This window comes from Oenanthe melanoleuca, chromosome 24, assembly GCF_029582105.1.
Source record: "Oenanthe melanoleuca isolate GR-GAL-2019-014 chromosome 24, OMel1.0, whole genome shotgun sequence".
Classification (NCBI taxonomy): domain Eukaryota; kingdom Metazoa; phylum Chordata; class Aves; order Passeriformes; family Muscicapidae; genus Oenanthe; species Oenanthe melanoleuca.
The window spans coordinates 2,063,633-2,074,653 of NC_079357.1; the positions used below are offsets into that span (position 1 = coordinate 2,063,633).

Genomic DNA, 11,021 nt, shown 5'->3' on the forward strand with positions numbered 1-11,021 from the left:
AGCGGCTCGTCAGAGCCTGGGGACAGCAGGCACGGTCCGGCTGCCAGCAGGGAGCGGGGGGACAGGCGGCAGCGCAGATGTGGCGCAGCAGGAGCGGGGATGATACCCGGCGGGGAGGGAGGGAGCAGGTGAGCATCAGCAGCACAGCCACGGGGGGCCTTTGGGCTGCTGCCGGCACCAGCTTGGTCTCTCATTAGTGACCCAGCACAGGGAGCCTCATCAGCTCCCCGGACACAGCAGCGATCCTCGCAGACACGGAGGGGCTGAGGCTGGCGGGGACATCGAGGTCACCCAGCCTAGAGTGGCTTGCACGGTGCTGGGGACAGCGGGGTTCCCAAAATCTCAGCGTGGGGAGACTCCACTGCCCCTCTGAGCAGCCATGCCAGGGTTTGATCAGCACGGAGATGCTGCCACCTCATCCCTCCTCCTTGGGATGGAGTTTGGAGGAGCTGATCCTTCATCCTCTTGGACACCTCTCCAGGACGTGGATTCTCCCAAGGACATCCCTGAAGGAGCTAGTGTCTGCTCTCCTAAATTCCAGGCTTTTAAAAGTGGTCCTTTTTTTGCCCACCCCACCCTCATGTGAGCAAGGATTGTTCCCTCCCCTTCCATTCCCAGGTTCAAGGTCTCCTTACCAGGTCAGCAGTCCTGGAGATGTCTGGGAGTGCTCTCTGTGCTTGTCAGCGATGAGGGCTCTGAACCTGGGCTGTAACCAAACTTTGGCTGGAGCAGGAGCCCCCCTGCTGCTGCCAGCAGTCACCAGGCCACCCTTCACCACTGGGGACATTTCCACGCTCTGACAGCAGCTGTAGGGTCTCAGAGATGATCCAGTTGATCTCTTTAATCTCTGGTGCTTGCTGACCTCTTCAGGTGACCTTGGAGTGCCAAGGACACCAGTGCTGCTCTTAAAAGAGGTGCTGGCATTTATTTTTGTTTCTAAAAACCCACAATGCAACCACAAAAACCTCAAAAGAAACAACAAAACAACCTGACTGTGTACTGCAGCACTCGTGGGCTCAGCCTGGCTCTTATAAAGCTTCTCACTTGCCCTGGCTGAGGGATGCTGGCCCCTCCCTGACCTGGGCACAGCTGAAACAGGGGCTCCAAGCTCTCCTAACTCAGATGCAAACTGGCAGAGCTCATCAAAAGCAGCTGGAGCTTACTAGGAACTTGTCAAAATCTCCTGTGGCTTTCCTTCTCTTTTCCTTCCCTTTTCTTTCCCTCTTCCTCATCCTCCCTAGGCAGCAGCAGGCACCCTCACATTCTCACAGGGTGCCCCTGATAGCAGACAGAGTGTCCACACAACCAAGAGCATCCCCAAGGCAGCAGAGCTCAGGAACTGCTGTGCCAAACACCGAGTCTGCCTGTGCTGACCGTGCTGCCCCACATCGTGACAGGGACCAGGGAACGCTCCCAGCCCCCACACACGCCGTCCAGAAAATTCCCTTTCCTCCTCCCAGAATAGCCATCGATCTGCTCTGCGGCGTTGTTTGCCCCCTGAGCAGCTCTGCTTACAGAAAAAGCCATTTCCAGCCCAAACAGAGGCTTCTGCTGCAACCCGACCCCGGCGCTGGCCGAGGAACCTGCGGGGTGGCTCCAGCAGAGCCCTGTGCCCCCCAAAGGTGTCACCCCTCCTTCCAGCACCTCCACAGTCCCCACGGGCTGGGGGTGACCCAGGTTGCAGTGGTGTGCCCATGGTCTCAGTCCCGGAGCGGGGGCTCCCCTTGGGGTGGCACTGGCCCTGTCCACACGGGTGTCCCCAGCTGGGCAGGGACACGGGGGCTGCTCCTCCCGGTGGGCACAGCTGAAGTCCTGGGGGCACAGATGCGGGATCCGGGGCAGGGAGGGGTGGCTGCCCGGCTGTGTGCGGGGTTCCTGGGCTGGGGAGCGCTGTAGGGTCCCGCTGGCACGGTCCGGAGCAGAGCCGGTCCCAGCTGGCGCCCTGCAGCCAGGGCAGCGTCCCGAGCGCTTTAAGGGGTTCGGCCGCTGGCCAAGAGCCCCCTCCCCGGCTGGTCCCCTCGGGGACCTATTTTGGGCAAGGAATGAGGAAGCTCTTTCATTCCCCTGCTAAAAATAGCGACCTTTCCCAGCGGCGGGTCAGCGCTTTCACACTGGGGCGGGGGGCTCCGCAAACCCCGTTTGGCGACTGACGGGCCACCCCCGGACCCCTGGACCCTCCGCTCCCCCCGAGGTGGCCCTGAGAGCATCGGGACCCTCCCATCCGGCGACACTCGGTGCTCGGGGGGATCCCGGGGCTGCTCCCGCCCCGTTCCCGAGCCTTGGGGAGGTGCCGGTGGCTGTCGCAGCGCCGCGCTCGTGGCTCAAGGACGCCGATGCCACCATCTAGCGGCTCTCGCTGGCCCTGCGGGGACATCCCGACACGGTGGCCCCCAGGCAGGGCTGCGCAGCCCCCTCCGCCCTCGGGGGTCCCGCGGCACAGGCAGGCGGCACACGGGTAGCTGAGCAGCCCTTTATTGAGGCAGGGATGGGGCAGGACCCGCGGGACGGGCTCCTGGCCACCCGGGACGGGCTCCTGGCCACTCCGCCCGGCTTGCCCTGCCCTGGGACCGCGCACCCGAAATAACAGCGAGTTTATTTCTTATAATACAGCGCTGCTGCTGGGGTGCTCCCCGATACCCCCGATGGCAGAGGGATCGTGTCCGTGCCCCGAGCAGCGCAGGGGTCCCGCTGCCCCCGCTGCCACCCCCGTGGTGGGAAGGGGCGCCTGTGTTAGATCTCGGTGGAACCTCCAAATAGGGGTTAGGGAGCGGCGGAAGGACACAGGAACATGACTCTTTCTTGCTCTTCCTTGCTGCATGCAAGAGAAAGTCATGTTACTGTGTCCCTTCGTACAGTAACACACCTGGCCGGCCCCACCCGCAGCCCAGGGCGGCTCAGGCGAACACGGCGGAGTTCTGCCAGTAGGAGTAGACGAGGAAGCCGGTGAAGGTGCTGTCCGTCTTGACGCTGGCGTAGAAGCCGATGTAATCCCCCACTCCCACCTGCACCCACACCTCGTCCTCGGGCTCCAGGCGCACCAGGGAGCCCCCCGAGAGCGAGGTGGGCTTGGGCCAGTTGCCGTAGTACTGGAAGAAGGAGGCGATGGAGCGGCCGTTCTTCATGATGTCGAACTGCAGGCTGGTGCGGTACACGGTGGCGTGCACGGCGAAGTAATAGAGGCCGGGCACCTCGCAGGTGAACTTGCCCGTGGCCGGGTCGTAGTGGCCCTGCTCGTTGATGAGCACCACGTCGAAGAGGATGGGCTGGTCGGCCAGGGGAGGGCTGCGGGACTCGGAGCGCTTGGCGCTGAAGGCGGAGCGAGGAGCCACGGCGCACTCGCCCTGAGCCCCCTTCTCGCCGTGCAGCCCGTCCGCGCCGGGGCTGCCCACCTCCCCGCGGGGACCGGGCGCTCCTGCGGGGGCAGGAGGGGATAGTGTCACCTCTAGGGCGCCCACACAGCTCCTCCACCCCTCCTGGCTGTGGATGATACAACTGTCCCCGAAAAGGGCCCATGGGATCTCATACCCTGAGATAATGAAACTTTTTCATGAGAAATGTTCCCCGCCCCTATTGAAACCCCTGTTATCATTTAGGATTTCTATTGGTCTTTAACTTTACTAGATGATTGGTCTTTTCTCACCTAGAATCTTAAAGTAATTGGATAGTTATCAGCTTATGATTTTACAGGTTAGAATCCCAATCCCCCTAAAACCCATAAAAACCCCTTGCTATGCTGTGTATCTGGATTTTGCTGGTAGAACCCTTCGAAGAAATAAAGCTGTCTTCAGAACCTCTACAGCGACTCCCAGAATCTCATTCCTGGCTAGCTGAGAAGCTGACCTTCTGCCTCGGGGGCTCCTGGAGCTATCCAGACCCAGGCTAGAACCATCCTAGCCCTGGCAGCTACACCTGGCCAGTCCCAATTCCACCAGGGGTTCCCTGCCACGCCACGGCACTGAAGCAGAACAAGTGGGGAGGGCTGGGGGTGTAATTTAGCACAACATCAACAAATTGTTGGGGAAACCCCCACTGGGAGAAAGCCCAGCCCAGGAGCCAGGGGAGTGATGATGCAATTCCTGGTGGTCCCTCCTAAAGAGGGAAAGAGCAGGGTGGGATCAGGGATGGGGACAAACGCAGCTTTACCGGCGCCAGGAGCTGCTGCCTTTTGCAGGAACACAGGGGCACCACAGGCAGGGCCCAAGGGGGGGTGGTGGCATGGCAGGGATGGTTCTGCAGCATTCATTCAGTTTGGCAATTTGTGCATCACCCCCTGGCGTGAGGGCGTTCCCCACGGGCAGGGAGTGGCAAATCCCCCTCCCCAGCCGGGGTCTCCCCTTTCTTACCAGGAGGGCCCATCTCGCCCTTCTCCCCTGGCATCCCCGTGGCTCCATCCCGGCCATCTCGCCCGTCTCTGCCTGGCAAACCCTGGCCCCCGTGCAGGCCCGGGGTCCCTGGGATGCCTGGCTGCCCTGAGCACAGCCCAGGGATCTTGTTGTCTTCGATCTGCAAGGACCTGGTGATGAGCCCGAGGAGGAAGAGCAGGAAGAGCTGCTTCATCTTGTCCTGGAGGGGCTGGAAGGGGGCAGAGAGGGATCACAGCTCTGGGGAGCACAGTGAGGAGGGTTGGGGAGTGCTTGGCAGGGAGTGCAGGGGTCAGCAGTGACATTCCCCCCTTCTTTTCCCTTTACCTTTTGGGCTGCTCCCCTCAGCGAGGCCCCGGTGCTGCCTGCACCTGCCACAGCATCCCCATGGCCCGTGTGCCCTCACGTCATCCCGCAGCCCCGGGAAGCTCAGGATGTGTGTGGGGTGTGGTTATAGGGCCAGGGGCTGTGGCAGTGACTGTGTGTGTGGCTGGGGGCTCTTCGGGGTGGGCACCCAGCTATGGGGTAAGGGGATTTAGGGCTGCCAGCTGGTGAGCTGTGAGCTGCGGTTGTTGCCTCTGGGGGGTGCGTGGAGGGGCGGCAGCCCGGAGAACGCGGGGCTGTGTCGCGGCCCGGCCCTTGGCAGCATCCCGGCTGCCGGCGGCTCCGCGGGGCACGGCTGGCAGCGGCTGCAGCATCCCCGGCCGTGCCGGACCACCCCGCTGCCGGGACCACCCCCTGCCCGGGACCACCCCCTGCCCGGGCTGCCCCCGGCCCTTCCCGCAGCAGCGCAAGGAGGGCTGAGCCCCAGGGCCGGCGCTGGCCCCCTCCCCGTGGCCTTGAGCTGCTCTCTTCCCCCTCCACGACGACAACAAAGAGGAAAAGGAGGAGAAAAAGTGTCTCTCCTCCGCCCAGGCGCCGGAGGCAGGAAGCCAGGGAGTCCCAGCTCCCCCCGGCTGGGGATCCCCACTCACTGCGATCACTGCTCCTGTCCCGGCCCTCGCCGCTCGCCGCTCTGGAGGGGCTGCGGCTCTTCCTGGCCACTTGGCTCTGACGAAGGCCCGAAGAGAGGCAGCCTCTCCACCCCCCCTCCTCCCCACGTCTCTCCTCCCAAACTCCAAAGGAAATCAAGGGCCTTGGGAGCCAAAAGCTACAAGACAAGGGGAAAAAGAAAAATAATCCCATGATGTCGGAAGTGCTGTAGGCAGGGGGAAGGGAGAGCGCTGCAAACAGCCCGGCCGAGGGAGAGGAGGGTGAACCACCTCAGCTGGACATGGCTGGGCAGCCGGGCAGCAGGATGGAGGGGAGGAAAACAGGGAAAACGGGCAGCAGGGAGAAAGGAAACAAGATAAAGGCTGAGGGAGGGAAATGCAGCAAGGCAGAGAGAGATGGAGCTCTCAGGGTGTGCGGGTGCCCTGACTGGCAGCAGAGCTGCCAGGGGATGGCAGAACACACACAGCCTGGCAGTGCCAGCCCTGGAGCAGCCAGGGGGAGCCGCAGGATCCATCTGGGCGGTGCCAGCACGTTGGGCTGACTCGCAGGGCAGGTGGGAGCAGCGCTGTGGCCGTGCCAGGAGGCAGGGCTGGCCCCGGGCACCGAGCACGCGGCGGAGCTTTCGAGGCGCTCCCGGCTTGGCTTCGACTCGTTCCAGCGCCGGGTGCATCCAAGGGACACGGTCACACGCTGGCCAGAGGGGCGGGCCTGCGGCTGGGGGGTGTCCCTGTGCCTGGCAGCAGCTGGGACATGCAGGGAGCGAAGGAGCTGGGAGGGCTCAAACCCCCTGAGCTGGATGAGAGCGGCAGTGCTGTGCTGGGTGCAGGGGCACAGCGCTGCTGGCACGAGTGGGTCCTGATCCCAGTGACCCCAGCCAGGCTGGGATTCCCTGCATGCTCAGGGCAGTGGGAAACACGGTGGCACTGCTGGCTCAGAGCCTGCAGTGCAGCCGGTGACATTGCTGATGTTCCTTTCAGACCCGGCTGGGTGGTGGCAGGGAGCCGCCTGTCTCCTCTCTCCCAAGGTGTGGAGGAACTGTTGTTTTTGGCCAGCTGGACACTGGTTTGTGGCCATGGGTGTTGCCAAGCCTGTGGCTACCAGGGTGGCCTTTAGCCAGCACAGCCAGCTCAGCCAGCAGAGCCAGCGCTGTTGGTGGGGCAGGATCCCTTCCCTGCATGTGGCCACCAACTGGACCCCTCTGAGACCCATCCATTTCCCTGGGACCCTGCAAGCCCCCAGCCCAGTGAGGGCACAGCCAGCTGCCTGCTGTCCCTTGCAGTCCCCGTGTCCTCCTTCCCTGCTCAGATCCACCCCCATGCCAGGCTTCCCTCCCTCCACCCATTCCTCTGTCCCGCTCGGATCTGGCAGCACCCACACAAGGACCCCAAACCAGTCACCTTCTCCACTGGGTTTTCAGCTGCTCACGCTGTTTATTCTGCTGGCTTTGGGGCTGTGGGACATGGGCAGCCCTGGGCTCTTTGCCTGCAGCCTGGCTCACCTCTGCCCAGCTTTGCTCCATTTGGGGAGCATCAGCCCCTTCCCTCATGCCCCAGCACAGTCTCCAGCACAAGCTGTGATACCCTGTGGGGTGTATCACCTGCTCTCCAGGGAAATGGAGCTGTGGGCAAGCCCGTGACATCCAGGCACCAAAGCCAAGCACTGGCAGAGGAGCTGACCCCAGGGCAGGTGAGGGGCCACCCCACCAGCTGGGCATTTACAGCAGCAAGAGCACGGGAAGGACATTAGGGGTGGGGAGGGTGGCTCCAGCCCCTGCCCCTCTCCTCTTGCCGGCTCAGGGCTGGAAGCACTCTACGGGGTCGTTGGAGTCGGGCAGGATGTTGCAGTTGATGGGCCAGAGGATGCCGAGGAGGCCGAGGGACTGCTGGCAGCGCAGCTCCGCCGCCAGGCACACGGCCCGGCAGGGCTGCAGCACGCCGCCGTCCGGGGTGCACTTGGGCACGAAGAGGCTGCAGATGAGCAGGCGGAGGTGCTGGTAGCACGCCAGCTCCATCAGCGTCTGCGGGACAGCGGGGACAGCGGGTGAGCCCGGCAGGGCGGGCTGAGCGCAGCCCCGCACGCAGCCCGCCCCCGGCCAGCTCACCTGGTAGTCCTGCAGCACCTCGGCCGCTCCCTCCTGGTCCGGGATGGCCAGCCAGATGTTGGGGAAGGAGGTGGCGTTGTAGCCCAGCCCCAGGCACATCTCCACTTCCACAGGCTCGCAGACAGACCCTGCCGCAGGGAGAGGGGATTCGCTCGTGCCAACAACCAGCGTGTGCCCCGGGGCCAGCCGGGCTCGGGGGGACACCCGGGGGTGGCACTCACCGAAGGCCGGGTAGGACACCCCGGTGCAGTTCAGCTCGTCAGTGCCGTCGGGGCAGTCGTGCCAGCCGTCACACACAGACTCCAGCGCCCGGCACTCGCCATTCCCGCAGGAAAACTCGGCGGGGCTGCAGGTTTCTGCAAGGGGAGAGGCAGGGCGGGTTCCCATGCTGACCACCCCTGGCTGCTCTCCTTGGTCACTGGACAAGGGATCCGGCAGATCCAGCTTAAATCCCGAATTCCCTGGGTTATTCCCTGGGGGGCAGCCCTCAGGCCACGGATCATGCCTCTGTGCAGGTGAGCCCTCCCAGGTCACATCCCCATGGCTATGAGGTTATAGGGTAAATCAGGTGGGAAGGGGGCTCGGGGACCTCTTGCTCCAAGCAGGGTCAGCTGTAGAGCAAGAGCTGCTTCTCCCAGGTTTTTATCCTGGGATGGAGGTGGTAGAACCCACCCTGGGCAGCCTGTGCCTCCTCTTGGCTACCTACTCTCTGTGGCATTGCGGGCTTGGTAGGTGGCAAAGAACCCGTCATCTGCAACTCCCTCGTCCGCCACGAAGAGGACGGTCATGACGTGCCGTGAGGAGGTCAGGGTGGGCGGCAGCTGGTGGCCACAGAACCTGCCGAGGGATGGGACGAGGTGGGTGACCAGCACCTCCCCAAACCCTGCCTTCTGGTGGCTCCTCCCCACCAGCCAGCCCCGTGCCTCAGTTTCCCCAGGCGTGTCGCACAGCCGGCCCGGGGGTGCCGGGTACCTGCCCATGAGGCTGGCGGTCCCCGTGCCCGCGCTGTCGTGCACCTCCACGAAGTCGAAGCTGCAGTCGTCGTGCGACTCCAGGCTGAAGTTGTGGAAGTGCAGGTCGATGACGTGGCCCAGGGGCACCGCGATCTGCCAGAGGCACAGCTGGGGCGGGGGGGGGCAGCCGGCGACACCCGTGAAGCTGGGCAGGGGCACCCCCAGCTCTCCCCGGGGTGTGCCTTCCTCCCTACCCACCCTCACCCTCACCCTGCTCCCACAGGACCCCTTCTCTCACCTGCTGGTGCGGGTATGGCTGGGGGTGGTTCGGGGTGGACAGGTGCCCCTCCAAGGCGGTCAGCGGCCCCCCACACTCTGCAGGGACACAGACACACCCGATTTACCCCTGCCTCTCTCCCTTCCCTCCATCTCCCCACTCCGTGCCCATCCCCGCGTTCCGCGGGCTCTGGGGGCTGCAGGTGGGGGTCTGTCCCGCCCACCTTTGTGCTTCAGGCTGCAGTTGGCCTCGTCGCTCCTGTCCGTGCAGTCGTGGAAGCCGTCGCACACGAAGCCCAGCTGGAGGCACAGCCCCTGGTCGCACAAGTGCTCGTCCCAGGCGCAGCTTTCTGCACGCAGCCACAGACACCCAGGCTGGCGGGGGGTTCCAGCGGGCACCCTCCCCTCCCCGCTGGCTGTCCCCAGCCCGGAGGGACCCGGAGGGACCCTGGCAGCGCCCTGGCACGGGGGACTCACTCTCGGCCGGGGTCACGGCGCGGTAGCGGGCGCTGAAGCCCTGGGCACCCACGCTGCTGTCGGACACGAAGGTGACGCGCAGGCGATTGGAGGCGGTGTTGAAGGTCGGGGGGGGCACATTGCCGCAAAACCTGGGGGCACAGCAAGGGCTGGCACGGCTCTCTGCCCTCGCCCCGCCGTACGGCCACGCTCCCCAGGTGAGAGGAGCCGTACCTGGCCGGGCTCCCCCGAGCCGGGGCTGTGCCAGCCGTGCCCTGCTCTTCGTGGAGCTCCAGGCGGTCGAAGAGGCAGGAGGCCGTGCCCTCCACGCTGAACGTCTCCATCCTCAGCTGGATGGCGAGGCCGGTGCCCACCTCGATGCGCCAGATGCAGAGGGCGTTGGGCGGGTAGGGGCCGGGGTAGTTGGGGGAGCTGAAGGAGCCCTCGGGACCCCGCAGGGTCCCTCCGCAGGCTGAAGGAGGCAACAGCGTGGGCATGAGCCGGAGCAGGGCACCGCCACCCCAAAACACCGCCCCACTCGGGGCTTACCCGGTGCTGCTGTGCGGGCCGTGGGCGGCCAGCTCTCGGTGGGGGTGGCGGCTGTTTTGGGGGCCGGGCGGTCCCTCCGGATGGCTGCTGTGGTGGCGGTGGCCGTGCCGCGGGCGGGCAGGGCCGTGGCCGGGGCGCCGGGTGGGTGTGAGGATGTCAGCTCTGTGCCAGGGAAGAGCAGGGACTGCTCAGCCCCGGCAGGGAGGGATGCTGCGGGGCAGGGAGACCCACCCAGCCCCTTACCCACAGGTGTGCAGCTCCCGGGGATCCCCGACCCTCCCAGGGACAGTGATACTGCCTGGACATCCCCCTTGCTCCTGCGCACGGGGTCACCATCTCCCCAGAGCGGGCAGAGCCCGGGATGTCCTCTGGGTGCCCCTGTCCCACCCTGAGCCGGTTCTGTGCCCCCACCCCAGTCACGGCCACCCCCAGCTCGGCACTCACGGTGGATGACGATGCCGAGCAGGAGGGAGATGAGGAAGAGCAGGATGATGCTCATCAGAGCCACGCAGAGCCAGGTGAACTTGCAGTCGGCGCGGAACCTCCAGCCCACCTGTCCCCAGAGCTGCTGGCCTGGGGGCGAGGACAGCGGGCAGAGCCAAACCCCCACCTCCCCGCACGGCCTGGCCCGTCCCCACCGCCCTGCTGATGTGTCCCCAAGGTGTCCCAGAGCCCGCCACCCCTCCCCTGCAGCCCCACGGACAGCGGGTGTGTACAAACCCCCAGGCTGGTACCGAGGCCGTCCCGGCGCGGTGCGGGTCCGGTCCCATCCTTGTCTGGCTCCACGCTCGGTGCCGCCCGGGGCTCCTCACCCTCAAACACGGGGTTGCAGAACTCGGTCTGTGGGACAGCGAGCGCGGGTGGCACCCTGGGGACCCGCGGGGACCACCAGCAGCACCCACACCCCCAGCCCTACCTTGCTGCCGTCCAGAGCCTCGGGGCAAAGCGTGATTTCGGTGAAGTCTTTCATGGCAGCAGGCGGTTCCCGGCGCAGCCTGGCTAAAATCCTGCCCGGTGCCCCGTGCCCCCCAGCCCCACCGCCCGCTCCTCCCCAGCCGCCCCCATGGGCCCCGGGGCGGCGTGGGGACCCCTGCTCGCCGCTCCGGGCCGGGCGTGGTGGCACTGCCAGCTCTACCACCCGAGGGCCATGCCCGCCGTGCCGGGAGTGCGGGGAGCCCCGGGAGCAGCAGCCCCAGTCCCCTGTGCAGGCCCCTTCCCCCTCGCCCCGTTAATCCAGCTCAGCTGAGGATGCCGAGGTCAGGCTCTGGCACGGAGAACCAGCGTCTTAAAGGGGAATGAGTGCTGGTGTCCATCCTGCTGGGACCCTGCTGG

At 65.3% G+C, this 11,021-nt stretch overlaps 2 protein-coding genes across 2 annotated transcripts; both read right to left on the minus strand.

Annotated features, from left to right (window-relative positions):
- Positions 1-2,456: 2,456 nt before the first annotated feature.
- C1QTNF5 (C1q and TNF related 5) lies at positions 2,457-5,460 on the minus strand. Its single transcript, XM_056509696.1, has 3 exons — positions 5,336-5,460; positions 4,344-4,572; positions 2,457-3,412 (listed from the first exon to the last, which is right to left on the minus strand). Exons 2-3 carry the CDS (start codon positions 4,555-4,557, stop codon positions 2,895-2,897), a joined length of 732 nt encoding a protein of 243 aa, XP_056365671.1. The 5' UTR covers positions 4,558-4,572; positions 5,336-5,460; the 3' UTR covers positions 2,457-2,894.
- A 1,637-nt stretch (positions 5,461-7,097) lies between these two features.
- MFRP (membrane frizzled-related protein) lies at positions 7,098-10,659 on the minus strand. Its single transcript, XM_056509697.1, has 13 exons — positions 10,606-10,659; positions 10,424-10,529; positions 10,134-10,262; positions 9,690-9,851; positions 9,375-9,612; positions 9,162-9,292; positions 8,909-9,034; positions 8,707-8,783; positions 8,428-8,576; positions 8,162-8,292; positions 7,677-7,811; positions 7,456-7,583; positions 7,098-7,371 (listed from the first exon to the last, which is right to left on the minus strand). The coding sequence occupies exons 1-13, from the start codon at positions 10,657-10,659 to the stop codon at positions 7,147-7,149; spliced, it is 1,791 nt and encodes a 596-aa protein (XP_056365672.1). The 3' UTR covers positions 7,098-7,146.
- Between the last annotated feature and the right edge of the window lie 362 nt (positions 10,660-11,021).

What these genes read in the sequence shown, in the direction of transcription:
- C1QTNF5 (XM_056509696.1), bottom strand. Translation starts at nt 4,557, where the DNA reads ATGAAGCAGCTCTTCCTGCTCTTCCTCCTCGGGCTCATCACCAGGTCC. An exon ending in GGGCGAGATGGGCCCTCCTG is followed by an intron (nt 3,413 to 4,343) that starts GTAAGAAAGGGG and finishes CTGCCCCCGCAG; the next exon opens with GAGCGCCCGGTCCCCGCGGG.
- MFRP (XM_056509697.1), bottom strand. Translation starts at nt 10,659, where the DNA reads ATGAAAGACTTCACCGAAATCACGCTTTGCCCCGAGGCTCTGGACGGC. An exon ending in CTGCAGCCTGAAGCACAAAG is followed by an intron (nt 8,784 to 8,908) that starts GTGGGCGGGACA and finishes GTGTCCCTGCAG; the next exon opens with AGTGTGGGGGGCCGCTGACC. An exon ending in AGCCCGCAATGCCACAGAGA is followed by an intron (nt 7,812 to 8,161) that starts GTAGGTAGCCAA and finishes CTCCCCTTGCAG; the next exon opens with AAACCTGCAGCCCCGCCGAG.